At 35.4% G+C, this 19,406-nt stretch overlaps 1 protein-coding gene across 1 annotated transcript; it reads left to right on the forward strand.

The window, feature by feature from the left end:
• Positions 1–244: 244 nt before the first annotated feature.
• Positions 245–17,511, forward strand: STRAP (serine/threonine kinase receptor associated protein). Its single transcript, XM_059402670.1, has 10 exons — positions 245–701; positions 1,422–1,557; positions 7,533–7,614; positions 8,190–8,262; positions 10,543–10,639; positions 11,172–11,309; positions 12,713–12,849; positions 14,728–14,877; positions 15,599–15,664; positions 16,380–17,511. The coding sequence occupies exons 1-10, from the start codon at positions 590–592 to the stop codon at positions 16,439–16,441; spliced, it is 1,053 nt and encodes a 350-aa protein (XP_059258653.1). The 5' UTR covers positions 245–589; the 3' UTR covers positions 16,442–17,511.
• Positions 17,512–19,406: the final 1,895 nt, after the last annotated feature.

The following is a 19,406-nucleotide window of genomic DNA, read 5'->3' on the forward strand; positions in this document are numbered from 1 at the left end:
GTCACAGCTCTCGCACTCACCAAACTCCGCCCGGAGACAGAAAGACCGTTTGTGGCTGGTCAGAGCTGGCTGGGCACGGGGGCGCCCAGCCGAGAGTCTAGAATTCCTCCAGGCAGACGTAACCGGCGTGCGGCTAGCGTCACGTGCCCAACGAGTGCGGATTTCGCGCCTGCGCGCTGCTGTCCTCATGCGCTCTGCGACCGGGCAAACTTGCCTCCTCGCTAGTTCGTCACTTCCGACGGACGCTTGGCGTCATTGGGATCGTCATTTCCTGCCAGTACCGGTGTGGACGGTGCGGGTCGTGGCCGCCGGTTCTCCGGTTCTCCCCCCTCCCCTACTTTCCTCCCTCCTTCCCTCTCCCTCCCTTGGCGGCTGTCGGTCGCCCGTCGCAGACTCCCTGACCCATCCCCAACCCTTTCCTGACCTCGGTCCTACCCGATTGGCCTCTTTTTTCCTGGGTTTTTTTTTTTTGGCCCAGTCCCTGCCGCCAGTGTCTGGGCGGGGGCCTTGAGCCAGAGGCTGCGGCGGAGGGAAAAAAAGACAAGACGACCCCCGGCTCCGCAGCGGGATCGCTCGGTTCGCCGCCGCCATGGCAATGAGGCAGACGCCGCTCACCTGCTCGGGCCACACGCGGCCTGTGGTTGATTTGGCCTTCAGTGGCATCACGCCCTATGGCTATTTCTTAATCAGCGCTTGCAAAGGTGAGCTGGGCCCCTGGATCCGGGTCCCTGAAGGCTAGGACTGGGCCGGAAGGTAGAGTGGCGGGTACTCCCCGTGCGGAAGCGGGACCTCGGTCTTTGAGATCCGGGCCAACAGGAGTCTGATGGGGGAAAACGGTGTATTAGGGAATTCTGCAGTTGGAGCCAAAGGAGGCTTTTCTGATTGTCTGACGAGGCTAAGTACTGCCCCCAACTTAAGCCTCTCATTTTACTTTTGTTGCTGTGTCTGGAGAAGCGGGGCTGTACCCTTGCCTAGACGCCCCAGCCATCATATACTGTAAATAATCTTTCAAGGATGTGGGGAATGGAGAAGATAGGCCAGGCGAAGTGGTATCTTACGTTATTTTACAGACTTGTTATTGCCTTTATTTTACTGGACATTCCTTTGTGGTATTAACCCCACTTTTTCAATTGGAAACCGAGGTTCAGGTTAAGTTTGTCCAAAATAAGACTCAAATCAAGGTTATTTTGATGCAGATCAGTATTCTTCTCACCGAATTACAAATGCTTCAATGAGAATGTCTGGCTCAGCTCTTCAGTTTGTTTATTTCTGGACGTTTTTAGTGACCCCAGTGGATGAGAACAGTTACACAACAAAAGCATTTTAACACTTTGTTACTTAACACGATCACTTTATGTTTGAGTCTTAGATTTTAAGTGATCCGAACTTCTAAATCATACCTCTTTTTAAATGTGTTTTAGACGGGAAACCTATGCTCCGCCAGGGAGATACAGGAGACTGGATTGGAACATTTTTGGGTCATAAGGGTGCTGTTTGGGGCGCAACATTGAATAAGGATGCCACTAAAGCAGCTACAGCAGCTGCAGATTTCACTGCGTAAGTATAGCCAAATCGGCCAGTTTGGAAGATGTCACGGATTGTGTTGTGAAGTCCTCAGATCTTCAGCTTCAGTGATTCATAAAATTCTGCCCCAATGCTTACCATATAGAGTACATGATGTTTGACCTCGCTAAAATTCTACTCTGGTCCTTCTTGCTTTTGTTCCTCTTCCGTGGTTCTCATCAATTTTCAGAGACTTTAAATGACTTAATCTGTATGTCTGGATTGGGACCGAGGAATCTGCCTTATTGACAAGCAGTCTACATAATGAATCTTGGAGGTCATGCTTAGAAAGGCTCAACATGTGCTTCCTGAGTGGTATCACACTCTTCTGTGATGCCCTAGTGCTGATGGCCTAGATTTTAGCCCTCTCTCACTCCGGTTTTGTTAACTGGCTTTACCCATATTTCCCAAACTCAATTACTCTTCATTTTCTAAGTTTTTTAAGATTGAAATTTAAATATTCTTGATTTTTCCCCCTTATATCTACGTTGATTCTACCAGCAGAGTGTCTCCGATGATTTTTATGTCTCTACCACTAGTACCTTTCCTGTCTTTTCATCTTCAATAGTCTTCCTAAAAACAAATTTCATGTCACTTCTCTAATGATCTTCCTGGCCTCCCTCTGCAGTTTCAGTGGTTCATGACCTCAAGTGAACCCAAATATGACCTGAGAAGCTTTAAAATACTCAGATGCATGTGTCTGACAAATTCTGATTTAATTGGCCTGGGGATGGAATCCCCAACATCATTTTTTCTTTCCTAAAGTTCTGATGTTAAGCCTTAGAATCACTGGCCTATAGGGTGCCTGGTTGGCCCAGTTGGTTAAGTAGCTTCCTTTGGCTTGGATCATGATCCCAGCGTCCTGGGATCAAGCCCCATATTAGGCTCCCTGCTCAGTGGGGAGCCTGCTTCTTCCTCTCCCTGCCACTCTGCTTGTGCGCGCGTGCTTGCTCTCCCTCTCTCTCTGTCAAATAAATAAAACCTTAAAAAAATAAAAAAAGGAGAATCACTAGGCTAAAGGTTAAATTTCAGTTGTTGGCCAGTTTAAAATTTGGCCTCATCCTAGTTTATCATTATCATCTGAATCTGCACACCAAATGCTCTACAGTCTAGTTATACTAAACTTACTGTTGGCCAGAATACACCTTAACTATTTTGGTTTTTGGCTTTTGCATGATAGAGTGACTTGTAGTGACCCACTTTCCCCTTCAGGGCACTTTCATAATTTACATAATCTTGCGTATTCTAGTTCCTAATTCTGTTTATGACTTAGTAGACCCTTAACTGTTTAAACTGATGAAGGCAATGTCAAGAGCTATTGTATATGATAGTAAACCTTGTTAGACTCGAGTCTGGAAAGTAAATGTAGTCTTGTTTTTCTTTCTTCTTTTTCTTTCTTTTCTTTCTTTCACAGAATTCCAGACTAGGAGCAATTGTAACTGTGTTGCTTCTTTGTTTTAAGCAAATCAAATATATGAAGTTTATTTAAAAAAATGAGGGCAGATTGATTGTGGTGATGGATATGTGGCTCTATGCATTTGTTGAAACATGTAGATTTCGGTAGCACAAAATGAATTTTACTGTATATAAAATTAAAAAATAAATTACAATTTTTTAAATAAGGAGAGGGAGATGTAGTGCTTACCTGGGATTAAATTTGAGATGATAAGAGATCTGTAAGAAAAGTTAAGTGTGAGCAGTCTGAACTTTTTTCTGTGTCTTCAGTGAATAGATTTCTTAGTATGTTTTTATGCATACTAAGGCTTTGTCCTGGGCCTTGTTGTGATTGTATGTTATACTGATGAAATAAGGAGCTGCTTGAATTTATATAAATCCTTTAATGTCAGTAGCTTCAGGTCAAATATTCCTTCAGGTGTCAGCATGCTACTTGTAATGTGGCATTCTCCTTTGTTAATTTGGCAAAAGTGATTCTCAGGTGGAAGGCATATGGTGAAAGGGTTCATTCCTTGTGCTCACACTTTACTTGTGTTCAGACTTCTAGCACTTTTATAATACTTAATTTATGTGTTCTTGCTTTTTGAGGTCAGGTTCTATTTTTTATATTCTCTGGCTTATTTAATACCTTATGTTTGTTGAGTAAATAACTAGAGGAAGTTTTCTAAACTACAGGGCAAAGAATGGGTGAATGATAGATCTTAATTTTGCTTCTGGAACACTTGGATATGATACCCATAAGTTTAGCTTTTTCCCCCCCTTCATCTCCTCCAAAGTTTATTTTTTTGCTCATTCTAGCAGGAACATTGTCATTGGGAATGAATGTCATTGATTCTATAACAAAGATAGAAATCGGGATTTTCAACTCTAGATTTCAGAGGGTAGGTCTATTTAATTAATTAATTTATTTGTTTGGTAGGTAGGTAGGTTTTAAAAATGCATTGATCATTATTGAATCTAGGTCCCAGTCTGCTGTGATAAGTTAGTAATTAATAATGTGGTATTTAAAATTAAATATAATTAGGTTTTAAATGTAACAAGATGTTAGACACTATAAACAGCATTAAAAAAAAGACAAGCTTTTGAATTGCAACTCTGAAAGGATACATTTTTGTTAACCTATTTCTGCGCCCTATCAGTGTTAATTACTTGAGCAGAATGCTCTGTCACCTCCTGCCTCATGGTCTTGCCCTGATTTTTAAGAGACTTGTGCAAAAACTTGTTGAGAAAGATGCTTGTGTCTGTAAAATCTGCAAAGACTTTTTTGGTTTGTACGTTTGAGCAAGTGATAATACAGTCCTTGGGAAGATAAAGAAGTAGACAGAAATTATTGCATATGATAATGGCCTCTGAAATGGAGAGTGAAAAAGGCGTGGAAAAATATGGCACTTTAAATACTTAATATAGTGAGTCTTGGAAAGAGTAGTCAGCATTGTATCTTACTGCCAGAGGAACAGTTATCTTTATTTAGGTCACTTACAGAACATTAATAACCCAAGTCCCACATTCTAGGACATGACTCTGGGTAGATATTCAGTGTTGTTTTAACATTTCTAGTCTCAGTGTCTATGTTTATAAGTAGCCCTGTGTGAGCGTGAGCCCTGTATCCTGACTCTGTACTCGAATCCTATGACCTTGGGAATTCATTTAACTCTTAGTGTCATCATCTGTAAAAATAAGAATATAAATAGTACTTATCAAAAAAAAAGGAATAGTTACTTTAATATCAGTTGTGAATATTAAAGGAATTAAAATATTTCTGATATTTAGAACATTACCTAAAATCTAATGAGTATGTAAATGTTATGTATGTAAGGTAAGGATGATAGCTATCATTCCCACTAGACCAAATTCATATTTGTTATTTTGGAACTTCTGTGGCTAAGGCCATGAAACGTTCTGGTTTTGTGCAAGGAAGGTTGAGTAGATTTAAATATGAAGAGGAAATGCTTTTGGTCCCCCCTCCCCACACCCTCACACCCCACCCATTTCCTGCTTTATCATGGTGAAAAGCTGTAAGCTTCACTTTGGTTAGGCCTGAGTTGATGTGCTAGCTATGCTTTGTGTTTCTAGTTTGGTCATGGGTTGCTTCTTAAAACTTAGCTTTGGTATCTTAAAATGGGTATAAGACCACATGGTTATTGAGAGGATTTGAGAGATCTTTTTCCACTTACATCCTTGGAGTCTAGCATAGCATCTTTGCATAGTAGCTGCTCAGTAAATAGTAGTGGAGTCTTACTTCTCACTTGTTCAGTGTCTCTCTTTTAGGAGTGGGAGTGTTATGTATATTCTCTTATAGAGCTTGCTGTTACTGACCTTGAACCAGCTAAAGAATAGCTTCCTGAACTTAACCTGATTAATTGTAGTTGGTATAAATAATTTTTAGGAAGTTCTTCCCCCTCCCCATTCTTATGTTTCCCAGAAAATTCATGAATGTTATGTTTATGTAGAAGTGAATTTTGCTCTTATGGAGTAAATACATTCAGAGCTGGTCTGTGGGTCAGTTGGGAATGCTATCTTGAGGTAAATTCGGGCAGTTGAGTCAGGTGATGAGTAGTACACTAGTGTATGAAACTCCCCGCTCTTACTATCTTTAAATTCATGAAGCTAATACAAGCTTTATTTCCCATGATCCTCTCCTTAGCATCTCTACTTTCATCTCATTAAAATCATCTAGAGGGAGTGCCAAAAGTAGAGATTATTTTGCTCTGTTCCAGAGGATAATTAAAATAGATCTGGAGTTGGGCTCTGAAGTCTATAGGTAACCAAAGTGTATGATCACTTTTCTTTCTTTTAAAAGACAATAGAGAGATCCATTTTTCTCTGAATAAGGTTGTCGATAAATTGAAGGTGGTGTTTTTGATGACTTAGTCAACATGTTACAATAGCTAGGCAATGTTTTTCCCCCAGAAAAGCTTAATTTTTTGTTAATCCTTTAAAAAAGTTAAGCAGCCCCTCTTTTGAGACTTGAGATAAGTCTGTTCTCAGGATATGAAAAGTATTGAACAGATAGCATTAATCATTGCATGCATGAAACTGGATATAAGATGGGTCAGTAGTTTAGGGAGGTGACAAGTACTTCATGAGTTGTGCAGAAGATAAATGCTGCGGGGTTACCTGAGGAGAGGATACTGTTAATGATGCCTCACTGTCCTGGTTTGAGCCCTGCAGCCAGTTAGGTAAATGTCAGTTTCATGCCTGGAGATTGAAAACATTTAGGTTATTCCAGAATATTTTTTGGGCTGTAAGCCCTTTTTAGGTTTCTTAAGTGTTTAAGTGTGAATAATGAATGTCAGAGTTAGTACAAGTGATTGGAGCATGCTGTGTCAGAGAGTGTTATCTTCAGTTTTAGTAGTGCTTCTAAATAGGAGGGAAAAGGCTATAGATCTGTTGGGCCCTCCTGGATGATACTACTTGGATCATGTGCTCCCCCACCCCTGTTTATTATTCCCTTTATTTTAAAAAATAAATGCCATTTCTAATAAAACGAAAATCTTCATGGACTATAGCTTGTTCACTCTTAACAATTCTTTTCCCAGTAAGTGAAGTTTTCTTGTTTATTTTTCAGTGACCTCTTCTGTTATAAAATGAACATTTTTTTTCTTCTTTAGTCTTTTTTATTGGGAGAACCCCTTACAGTATTTTTCTAATGTATTATTTAATCATTATCCCTTGATGTAATGCATACATATGTATGTGTATAGACACACATAGATTTTGGGTTGAGGGTGTCAGAAAAACAGTTGAAAGGTTAAAAATCCTGTGTTAGCATTATATAATCAAAAGCTGATATTTTGGGGGTAAATTAATTGGATTAGAATTTGAGAATTTTAAGAGTCAACTTTGAGGAAGAGATGGGGAGAATATTTTTTTCTTCACTGCTTTGACTTAAAATTTTATGTAACCTGTATTAGGGCCTTTCATTCTCCTATAAATTCTTTTTAGGATTTTTTGTTTTTCATTCTTTTTTCTTTTGTTTTGCATGTACATGAGAATAGAGAATAGAGAAACAAATTGGAAAGACGAAATTTAAAATTGATTAAAATGTTTTAGTCTTGGGGGGCTCAGTCAGTTAAGCCTCTGGGATCAGCCCCTCATGGGGCTCCCTGCTCAGCAGAGAGCCTGCTTCCCCCTGTCTCTCTGCCTGCCCCTGTGTCTACTTGTTATCTCTCTCTGCCAAATAAATAAGAATCTTAAAAAAAAAAAAATGCTCTACAGTCTTGCTAAAAGGATATTATGGCTGTAGTCTAAAAGTAAGGATGGGCTGGTTCATGGTTGTCATTTACTTAAATTTGTAGGTCTTTTCCATTGTCAAAATAAGATTTGTTATATGGCTTCTACAGGTAAATTTCCTTTAGAGTCATTGAAATATTTAATCAAATGTATCTTAACAATGAGGGATGTTAGAGATAATGGGAGACTTAGTCATTTGTATAACATTTCGCATACCTCACTTTATTTGGTTATCAAAATTGCCATTATATTTATCTTTTAATTTTACATTTTGCTTTCAGCAAAGTGTGGGATGCTGTCTCAGGAGATGAATTGATGACCCTGGCTCATAAACACATTGTCAAGACTGTGGATTTTACGCAGGTATCAGAAAATAGAATTTATTTTAGGGAGTTAAATTGCTGTTACTATAGGACATAATAATGGTTGTATATTTGATTGGTTTGTATATTTGGTGGGGGATAGAAGGTGTATGGTGGCTTATATATGATTTAATTGCAGATTAAGCTGTACAAATTAATTTATTTGGTTACTCCTAAAATACCATGGAACTCTTGGATCACTTTTCCACAAGTAGCAACAAGCATCTAAAATGTGCAGATAATGTTTCCTTACTACTTTCAGAAGAGAGAGGATGTACTTGAGATCATCAAAGATGTGTTACTTAGAAGGTAGGGGATCAGGGCAGGAGCAGGGCAGATGGAGAAAATTCTTGTGGTAGGTGGGTAATATATTTGAACCGTAGAGCTTAAAAGGTTTGGCAGTTATAAGAAAGATAAATGTTCTCTAGTATTCTCTCAGAAGTAATTGGCATTTATTGCATTTCTTTGTGATGTCTGCAAACTTTATTTGGATTTTAGTTGGTGTTGAAGTTTCAAAGAGATAATAGCTATTAAAATGGCTTACTCTGTTAACAATTGGCTTGTGTGTGTTTTCAGGATAGTAATTACTTGTTAACTGGGGGACAGGATAAACTGTTACGCATATATGATTTGAACAAGCCTGAAGCAGGTAAGTGTAATTTATATGTGTTATATTTTCTTTTAATTTAAATAAGTTTTCTTGATTAAAGGAATCATGTTCAGTACTCAAATTTGAAATTAAAGATAGTCACAAAGAAAAATGAAGACAATTTATCATCCATTATTAATCACTGTTAATATCTTTTAATTTTTGGATCATAGTCTTCCAGTCTTTTTTTCTGTGCAGTTACCTTTTTCTAATGTTACTACATTGTGCTTGTATCATTTTCTTAAAAATGCAAAATTTATCTTGCTAAGTTTTTATCATTTAAGTTCAAAAAGGTGCATGACATTGTTACTACTTTTTGGCAGGAAGAAATGGTTGTCTGTAGAAGGTGAGAAGGGTGAGAATTTTAGTGTGTGCATATTTTGTTCAGATTTTTGAACCATATGAATATATTAGCTAATCAGAAGAATTTTTAAAATTTTAAAAAATTACAGTTTTTTCATGTCTTTAAATATTCTGTCAAGTGGATTACAGATTTTAAATATAAGCAGTGCTATGCTTAACTGCCTTATAGTTGCAGATATTTCCATGATTATTTCTATAGAATGACTACATAGAAATAGAATTGTTGGGACAAAAAGGAGGTGTACTTGGAAGACATTGGTAGGTGTTACCAAAGTGTAATACCAAAGTATAAAAATAAATATCTGTACCTAACCTGTTCTGGCAAACACTGGTAACTAACTTTGTCTTTTCCAGTTTAATAGGAGAAAAATGATTCTGTGATGTTAATGTGAACTTGAAAAAAAATTAAAATACTGTTGACTACTGTTTTAGTGTGTTTGTGAGTAATAGTCTGTTTATGCCCTTTGCCAATTTATCTGTTGTGATGTTTATCATCATCTTCTGGTTTTAAGATTCTTTATTATATTCTAATTTGTTGTTTGCTTTTAAATTTTGTTAGTAAGTTTTTGGTGGTGAAATTTATTTCCTTTATGAATTCTTTTATTGCACAGAAGTTGGAAAAGATGCCTTTTCTTTCCTGGTCCAGATATTCATCTCTTCTGTGGTATCTTAATGCTTTTCTAGCCACATAACATATAATACATATTTCAAAAGCTACCAGATTATGATAAGCAGGATTTTGTCTTTTTTATTTTGTGTTCTTATATTTTGTATTGTGGGTATTATTTATTCATGAATCTGAACTTCAGAAGTTTGTAGGAAAGTCAAAGCTATATTGGATATTAAGCAGTTATTCTCAAGATAGGCTCTTCCTAAAAGCATATCTGCGATGAGCAAACAGACTACATTTATAGATGATTCTTCATTGGCACCTGGAGCTATTTCTCTTCATTCTCTTTGATAACTTTATGCCAAAACATAACAAAGTCCTCGGACATCAATCAGTGTGTTTTTCTGACTCAGCAAGGCAGTTCAGGCCTTGGGCAGACATTTTTCATTTTTTGCCTTTCTCAGCTACTTTCTGAAAGTGGCTCTTCCACTGTGCTGGCGATGGAAATAATAGCAATTAACTGCTTTTACTGTATGTCAGACTCCAGGTTAGAACCCTTCGATGTGTATTCTCATTTGATCCTCATACTCAAACTATGAAGTGTTGTAACTGTTGTCATCCCATTTTACAGATGAAGAAATGAAAGGGTTAAGTAACCTTTGCTTCAGCAGATTAAGTAACTTGCCCAAAATCAAGGTAGTTGTTGAATGGCTTTGCCTCCAGCATCTGCTTTTGCCCAAAGAGAACACTGAATGGTGGTTCTTTTTTTTTTTTTTTTTTTAAATCCTTTGAAGGGAAAGTCTCCAACAGAGACAAGTTCCTTTTTTGTTTGTTTGTTTTAATTCTTTACTGTCAATGTAGAATATTCTAGGGAATTACTGCATTGCATTTTATTCTTGTTTTCTCCTCTCAGCCTCTACTTCCCTCTTTTTTCCTGTTTCTACCAATAGTGGCTTGGACAAGGGTCCCAGTGTTAGTGATAATGTCGGATTAGCTTCTTTTATTTCACTGTGCTATCATAATGCTTTTGAAAGCAGAAACAGAGCCCGGAGGGAGTGATGTATTTACTCTCAGATACATATAGCAGCATTGTTCTTGGGTTCTTTGTCATGCAGATAAATTTTTGTTCCAGTGTAGAAAAACTTACTGTATTCTTTGGAAACAGTAGGTTTTTATTGTGTTGAGCTTTCAAAAGTTACAGTTTAAAGTATGCTTTTCTTTTTACATATTTAGTTGTTCCAGTATTGCTCAGTTTAAAAAAAAAAAACAAATAATAACAAACGTATTTTAAATTGTTTCATTTTAAGAACCTAAGGAAATCAGCGGACACACCTCTGGTATTAAAAAAGCTTTGTGGTGCAGTGAGGATAAACAGATTCTTTCAGCTGATGATAAAACTGTCCGGTAAGTAATTTTTCTTTAGTAATTTAAAGTTGAAAAATATTTGACCTTAAGTGCTTATACTTTAAATATTTCTCATATAACTATGTAGGAAGAATTATCTCTAAACATTGAAACTTAAGCTGCACATAGGTTGCATTTTTCAGATGCTGACCATTTACTGTTGAAAACCTGGAGCAGAATCCACAAGACAATTAAAATTACATCTTTATAAGCCTGTGCTCTTAACCTGATTCAGTGAACAAGCTGGCTACAGAGCGGTCCATGAAATTCTTGAAATTGTATACACAATTCTGTATGCTGACACCTGCTCTTTTTTCCTGTGGGCATATATATAGCCATCATCAGATTCATACATTTAATATTGTGTAGGAACCACAAATTTCTCTGTGTCATCTATAACATATGAGTTGGAATAGAGGAGATTTTATTACAACTGTGATTCTTCATTGCTTACTCTATAGATATAATTAAGAATTAAGCTTTTTTCTTGAATGAGTAAATACCACCATATTTTCGTCTTCCTTTTTTGCAGCCTTTGGGATCATGCTACCATGACAGAAGTGAAATCTCTAAATTTTAATATGTCTGTTAGCAGTATGGAATATATTCCTGAGGGAGAGATCTTGGTAATAACTTATGGACGATCTATTGCTTTTCATAGTGCAGTAAGGTATGTCTAAGAAATACCTTTTTTTGTTTGTTTTTTTGTGACTTAAAAATAGAAAGGCACATGTGAAAGGTATTTAAGTCTTTAACAAGGCAAATCTTGGCCTATACTATATAATATGGGGAAAATGTTTCCATATCATTTAATAATGTGTATTTTAAGTATTTGATATAGTGAGAAATTAATCCAGTTAATTTCCATTATTTAGGGGATGTTATTGGTAAATTTAGTAACTTTAAAATTTTCTCTTTTTAAATTATATTTTTCTTAAAAGCATCCCTAGACTGGTGTTGTAATTAATTTTCATCAGTGTATAAAGCCACAGTGATCTTGATTCTCTTCTTAATTTTCCGTTTACAATTTCAGAGAAATAGTGACTTTTTTCTTCTATTCCGAAGTTTGTGTAGACCTGATGTTTTTTAAAAGCAGGTTTAATTTGTTTTGTGACTATAAATATAGTTAAATGCCTTTGTTGAAAACTTGGAAAAGATAATTCAAAAAAATTTACCCACTGTTCTTTAACCATAGATGCCAGAATGTTAATGGTAGTTGTATTTTCCTTTAGTCTTTTTTCCTTTGTTGCACATGTATAACATATGTGTGTATTTGTATGGGTATTTTTTTTTTCAGTTACTAGGGAATTTGTAATTTTGATTTTTTTTTTAAACTATCATTAGCTATTAAAAGTTGTTTGAAAATATTTTTGCTTGGAATATTGCATTATCGGTTTTACTAAATTATGTATAAAATTCTCTGAAAAGAGCTGATGTCCAAACTCATTGATGTTCATGTGAAGCTGTTTGTATGCATTGATTTTTATTATATAGCTATAGTTTCAGATTTGGTTATTCTTTCAAAAGTTCAGTTGTAAAAACAGAATCATCTTTAGCAGTTTTATATTTTTGTGGTATTGATGGTTTTGTTGTAGAAGCTTATAAATTCTTAGCAATTGAGAATAATGTATAAATAATGCATTATGTTACTTACTATAAAACATTTTCTTTTCTTAAAGATAATGTGTGGTTGTCATAGAAAACCAAACAATACAGAATTAAATTTCTTAAAATGCAAAAATCTGAATATATTAGCCAAACTGTTGTTAATTAGCCAGCACAGTCATTTCCAGGAAAGCACTCACTGTACAAAGTGTCTTTGTATTCCTGAAATGAACTCCACTTGGGCGTGGTATCTTTCTGGTCTTTATTTGCTAATATTATTTAGAGGTTTTGTTTTGTTTTTGTCTCTGTTTTTGTTTTTTAAACATCACTATTTATGTTTGACTAGATGAAGATACAATTATTTCTTGGGTTTCAGAAATTAGGAAGAGTTTAAAAGTAACAGATTATTTCCCGGTATTATTTATGTAGTATTCAAAATTTATAAATATTATTTAAATTATTTTCCAGTTTGGACCCAATTAAGTCCTTTGAAGCTCCTGCAACCATCAATTCTGCATCTCTTCACCCTGAGAAAGAATTTCTTGTTGCAGGTGGTGAAGACTTTAAACTTTATAAGTATGATTATAATAGTGGAGAAGAATTAGGTGAGTTCTCTTTTTCCTTCATAGGTTACATTTATCAAATGCTGGGTTTCAGTAATTAACACCTAGCAAATTTTTCAGCTAACTAATGCTTGCTATTTCTAAGTGAAAAAAGGAGAGGATTTTTTTCCACTTTCGGTAGAAGTATTTATAGAGCTATAAACAAAGTATGCCAGACCCTCAATGCCAGACCCTTGTCCTTTTAATGTAAGTTCATTGTATTCTGATAGTCTGTACAATGGTGCAGTATATTTATTGGCGGTAGGAGGAAGCATTCTTACATCAAAATCTTGTTAAACAGCTACTAGGGTATTTGTTCCTTCTGAAATGTAGTGCTGGTATGTAGCCCATCTACCTGGCTCCCCCTTTTGCCAATAAAGAATCTCCAAGCTCTGTAGAGAATAATGTGAACATGTATGTAACAGTGATACGTATATAACAGCTATGGTATATTACAGGGACACCTTAGGAATCTGAATTGGAGGGGATTTTTGTTTGGATTTTTTTGGAATCTGACTTTTGTTTAACTTTCATAATAGTCCTTCATAAAGGGAGGGGAAGTGCATGTAAGATGAATTTGAATGTACATTCTAATTTTATATTTATCTGATTGACTAGGTATGTCATAATCATGGTTCTTGGTATCTACTTTCACCCTTCACAAAATTTGTTTTTTGAACTATTTAGTTTTTATAATTTCTTTTTCTGTAAGCTGCTGCTTAAGTCTAGCTGTCCTGCTTTACCACCCAATGAAATTTAGTTTGTTAGAATTATATACAAAAAAAAAAAAAAGGCAGCCTTATGTTTTGTTTCTTTGAGAAACTAATGGATTTGGGTTGGAGAAGTGGAAGTTTGGTGAATGGATCATATAGAATCTATTATAAATGCATATGGTTCATCCTTTGTTGTTTGAATATGTGACTTTTAAATGAGAGATCTGTTTTATTATCTTTATTTAATGTCAGTTTTCAAAGTTTCAGAATATTTTGTTCATATCTTTTTATCCTTTTTGAAAAAGAAGTAAATTATTTGCCTGAGCTCTATGGTCACAGTGAACACTATACCAAACCTCTCATTCTTTGTACTCTCATGAAAATTTGTACTCTTGTGATAATACCCTCTTGATATGCACTGGTTGGACAGAGGTGCGGAAAGATGAGGGTCCTTGAGTTGAATGGACCTGAAAACAGAATAGAAGCAACCATTGGTCTAGTAAATAGTAAAGACTTGGGAAACTACAAGGTGATGAGGCATTAGAAAGTAGAAGAGGAAAGTTTATAAATAAAGGTATGACTTAAACAGAACAACACTATGACTGATCTGTACATTTTCTCATTTGATTCCCCAGACTAAAATATTTAAGGCATTGATATTGTATCTTCATGTTCTATGTGACAGAATGACTAGTAGACTCGAGATAGTCTGGTAGGAAATTAAGAGGCAGACTGTGTAAAAGAGCTCCATCTGGTGGCTCTCTGTGGTCATAATAAGAATTGGTTCCCTGGTTAAATAGGCCTTGATTTTAGGATGTGGAAATTGGGATCAAGCTGACAGACTTTAGATCTGCTCTCTCTAGAATTTACTCCCTTCCTTCACCCTTTTTGGGATGTGAAGCCTCTTTTTTTTTTTTTTTTTTTTAAAGAGGGATAGTATGACATCGTAATATGTGCTGGAATTGGAAGAGGGTAATTTTACAGAGAAATGTTATGTACCACTTTGTGATAAGAATCACTTTATTTTTAATGAAATTTAGTTCTTTGAGTTTGCACTTAAGAATTTCACATTTTCCAAATAGTACAGACAGTATTTTCTTTAGTGTATCAGTCAATACTTAACCGACATTTAAGTATTAAATTATATAATAGCCCTTCTCTTTTTCAGAATCCTACAAAGGACACTTTGGTCCTATTCACTGTGTGAGATTTAGTCCTGATGGAGAACTCTATGCCAGTGGTTCTGAAGATGGAACATTGAGACTATGGCAAACTGTGGTAGGAAAAACATACGGCCTTTGGAAATGTGTACTTCCTGGTAAGAATTTGTATTCAAAGTTACTGAGTTAAGGGGGTACCCTGGCTGGTTCAGTTGATGGAACATGTGACTTTTGAACTCAGGGTCATGAGTTCAAGCCTAATGTTGGCAGAGTTTACTTTAAAAAAAACGATGACAAAGTATCAAATCAAGCTTCATAATTTTATGTCATTTTTCATCATTAATTTTATTTCTATGTTTCTGTCCTGTATAGGTTTTAATTTAGATTACTTAATAACAGTTTAAACAGAGAAGCCCATAATTATAAATTGACTACTGTGTTACTTTGTTTGGTTAAATTTTTTTGTTGCGTTTTCTGTACTTTGTGTGTATGTGTATTTTCTGTTCCTGAATTTTTTATACTAGATCATTTTATGAATGATGTGGACCTATTTCAAAATTTGCTGGAGGACAATATAAAGAATTTCTGAGTAAATGTATTTAATCTGTGGTATTACTCACGGACCCTTACTAATAAGGTGGACATGTTTTTAATAAAAATACTTATTGATCCCAAAGTAGTTTGGTATGAACTTAAATGTGAACTTTGAGGAAAGACATACTCTTTTAGAATCGCAGTTACTAAAAAAGAGGAGGTTCCTATTAGGTTTGGTAGCTCATTGCTTAGAATAGTGTTGGTGTACTCTTCTTACTAATTAAATACTGGAAGTTATTGATAATATCATAATTGACGTAATCATGGTTGCTTTTCATTTCATAGAAGAAGATAGTGGTGAGCTGGCAAAGCCAAAGATCAGTTTTCCAGAGACAACAGAAGAAGAGTTAGGTAAATACCAATGAATTAACTTTTGTAGAGTCCTGGGGGGTTTAAAATTGAAGTGTTAGGTGAGTTTTGTTGACAAAGGAAATGTATTAAACATGAACATATTTAAACAATGGTAAGTTTATATATTTATATTTTTATATACATGTTTATAAAATAAATAAGTATCCACTGCATAGTAGCGGTCGAGATGTAGTGTGGATCTGAGGTGGTTACCGTTATAGTACTTGGAGTCTAACGTAAGGAGACAGTTGCTAAAATAAAAAAGTGAATTGTTACAGTTATATTTGTTATTTAACATTTATTAAGCACTTACTGTGTGCCAAGTATTGTTTCCCAGATCTAGAATTACAGATTGTAAGATACATCAATCATACAATATTGTTTGAAACTTGAATAAATAAAGGAGGGGGCCAAATCTTTCAAGATATGACTTCAAATCAGTGCTTATTAGATAGTTGGAATCACTGATAGCTTAGCCCAGAAGAGGGGGCCCTGGGAAGTTATGGTGTAAAGGAGTTGGATGGGTGAAATAGATGAACTGTTTTTTCATTGCACTTTGAATGGCATGAGTCTAGTCATGAAGGGTATGTGCCCTTGTTCTCTCTTACCTCCCCTCACCAGCACGCTGAAAAAATCTTTTTTATTTTTTCATTACACAGAAATTTTCTTTATTAAGTTGACTAATTTGGTCGTCGTTGTTATTTTTTCATTACAGAAGAAATTGCTTCAGAGAATTCAGATTCCATCTATAGTTCAACTCCTGAAGTGAAGGCCTGAGCATTGGGCATATACCACAGTTAATGTACAAGTTATGGACTAAAACAAACAAGCAGAGAAAAGCATCAGCCTCCCAGAGTTACTCTCTGCTTACGGCAAACATGAGCAGTAAATAATGGGGAATATGAATTAGCTCCAGTGCTGGAACTAACTTGGTGTTACCTGTACGTGAAAAGGCAAGAGTATCAGATGAAGGCAGGTGGAATTAGGCTCTTGTGGTATGATGATGGCCTATTGTCTTTTTAATGAATATGTGCGAGCCAACATCAATTTCTCTTATTACAGTTAGAGTTCTTGTAGCTGTTTATGTTATTATGGAGAAGAAAAATATATTGGCCTATTTTTCTGACTTTTCCCTTAAAACAGAAAGCCTTTTTTTTTTTTTTTTGCTTTAGTTGTAAAGAAGAGGGAATATGTGATAAAGTAATTGGTTTGATTTCTCTTTCATTGTACACTGCTTCTGAACATCTAATTGTTTTAGTTGTCTAAATAAAATGCCTCTAAAACAAAACAATGTTTGTTTCCTGGGAAAAATATAGATTTGAATTTATAAATGGAAATTGTCAGAAAAGTTTTTTTTCATCATAACTATATCAAAAGACAATATGGTTAAATGATCTTTCATAAACATACTGTTTCCTAATTTTAAAATTCAGTTACTTGTACTGGATTTTTAAAATTTCCATGTTTTTCGCTGTGTTTGCACTTAACCTTCCTCCAGCATTGAACAGAAATGCTTGACCTGCTTCTTAAAAAATTTTTCAGCGTAAAGACTTAAGTGACACGTGCCTAGTTATAAGAAAAAAAATAAGGTGAGTCAGAATTGGCCGAAAACAGGAAAATCACTTAAGATCACACCATCCCCCAAATCTTTTAAAATTCAGTGAGCATTAATGGCACTTTTATGTATCTGTATGTCTGTATGCAGTTAGAAAATATTTTATAAAACTGGGATAGTTGTAGACCTGCAATGTTTATTTTACTTTATCTTTTTTATTTTTTATCTTTTAAGTGCAGATAGTGTTCAAAAAACCTTTTTACCAACCTTCTAATAAAGTGGGTCAACTGGGTTTAGACTTGTACTTGTTTTTTAACACATGGGGAGTATATTAAATTAGTAATGGAAATACTTTAGACCAATGAATAACATCTCTGTCAAATTGCTTTTTGTCTCCTCATTCATCTGTGAATGACCCTTGATAACTTTCCTTAAAAGAAATAACCAAGGAAACAATAAGTTTCCTCTGTCTTCAAAGCCAGCAGCTTAGTATCTTCAGATCTTTCACTTAAAAGGACATGTGTGACTACATTGGACTTACCTGGATAATTTCCCCAGTTCAAGATTCTTAATGACATCTGCAAACTTTTTTTGCCATATAAGATCATATTTGTAGGAATTAGGACATGGAAAGTCTTTTTGTGTGTGCATGTGGGAAATGGACATCTTTTGGAAGCCATTAGTCTGCCTATCACACTATGTAATGGTAGAATTTTCTAGTAGAATTAACATCAGCAAAAAGGTCAAGCACATAACTACTTAAGTTGCACTTGTCAAATTCTCCACTGTTCTTTGTTTCTAACCTAATCACTTTTCTGTTCTTGTTTTACTAAACCTTCAGCAGCATTTAATAGTCGTCTGCTGACTTGTTTTTAAAGATTTTATTTATTTGAGAGAGAGAGAGCGAGAGCACAGGCATTACTTCTCAGTTGTATCATCCAGAGGTTTCGCCTAAGAAACACCAGGATTGAGTGTGATCAGTAAATTGTCTTGAGAATTTTTCCAATCAGTAAATAAAGTTCAATGCATTCATTTTAATGGCTATAAAATAGTATGGTAAGTATGTGCCATGATTTATAATTTAAGATGTTACATTTTTAGTAGTTCAACTTCAGTGGAATTACTAATTGAGCAGCCTTTTCTTCTTCAAGACTAAGGGCAGAGGGGTGGGGCACATAGATGTAATTTTCTAGGAGGAGCAACAACAAAATGGGAATTGAAAATCCAGACTAGGGGAGAACATTTCTTTAGTAGCTTCCTGTGTTTTACATCAGGATTAATATTTTGAAACAAAAGTGATTCCTGTTGGGTTGCCATATAAGTTAGTGTACCTGTTGACTCTTATACTAGGGGGATTGCTAAGGAAAAAAAATTGCTGGAGCAAAACCATTCTCAGGTGGTTTAGCTCTTCTTTCTTTACAAGAATGCATGCACAATTGCCAGTGGGTAGAGTGCCACCTAGACCAGTTGAGAATCAGCAGAGTTCCTGAAGGCACAAAGGAGGCATCTAGCAAATTCACCTGTGGAAACAAGGCCAGAGCCTCTAAATGATAGCTAATGAACAGTAATAATATTTTACAGCTTAAGTCACTTTGTATAATAAGAGAATAGAACATCAAAATATCTCTAATAACCCAATGAAGGTAAGATATTACCCATTTTATATACAGAGAACCTGACTTTCAGAGGTTAAATGGCTGGTCTAATGAGTTTGGCTTCCACAAGATAGTGGGAACAGCACTGTATGGTCTGTAGGGTTATATTGCCTGGATTTTAAACCACTCTCTAGAACTTAGACTAATTTCTCTGAGCTTTAGTTTCTTTCTGTAAAAGGAGATGGTAGGTCTCACACATAGATTTTCTTTTGAAATACCTAACAGAGTTTTTGAAACACTGATAATTAGTGTAAGAACTTAACTCGTAGGAAGCACTTAGTATTATATATTTATTGTATCAATGATTGTCTAACTTTGGGATTTTGGGACCAATCAAAGAAAAAAAGGAATAGATCAGTGTAAGAATGGTTTGCTTCTAATCTTGGCAAGTGAGGTGGTTAACATATTTTTTTCCTACTACCACAGTCTTCATAAGAGAAAAGATTTTTAAAAATCCAAGTTGGTAGTGAAAGAGCTAGTTTCAGAAATAAAGAACTGTTACTTAAATTGAATAAATTTAGCTTCTATAAAA

Source organism: Mustela nigripes, chromosome 6, assembly GCF_022355385.1.
Source record: "Mustela nigripes isolate SB6536 chromosome 6, MUSNIG.SB6536, whole genome shotgun sequence".
Classification (NCBI taxonomy): domain Eukaryota; kingdom Metazoa; phylum Chordata; class Mammalia; order Carnivora; family Mustelidae; genus Mustela; species Mustela nigripes.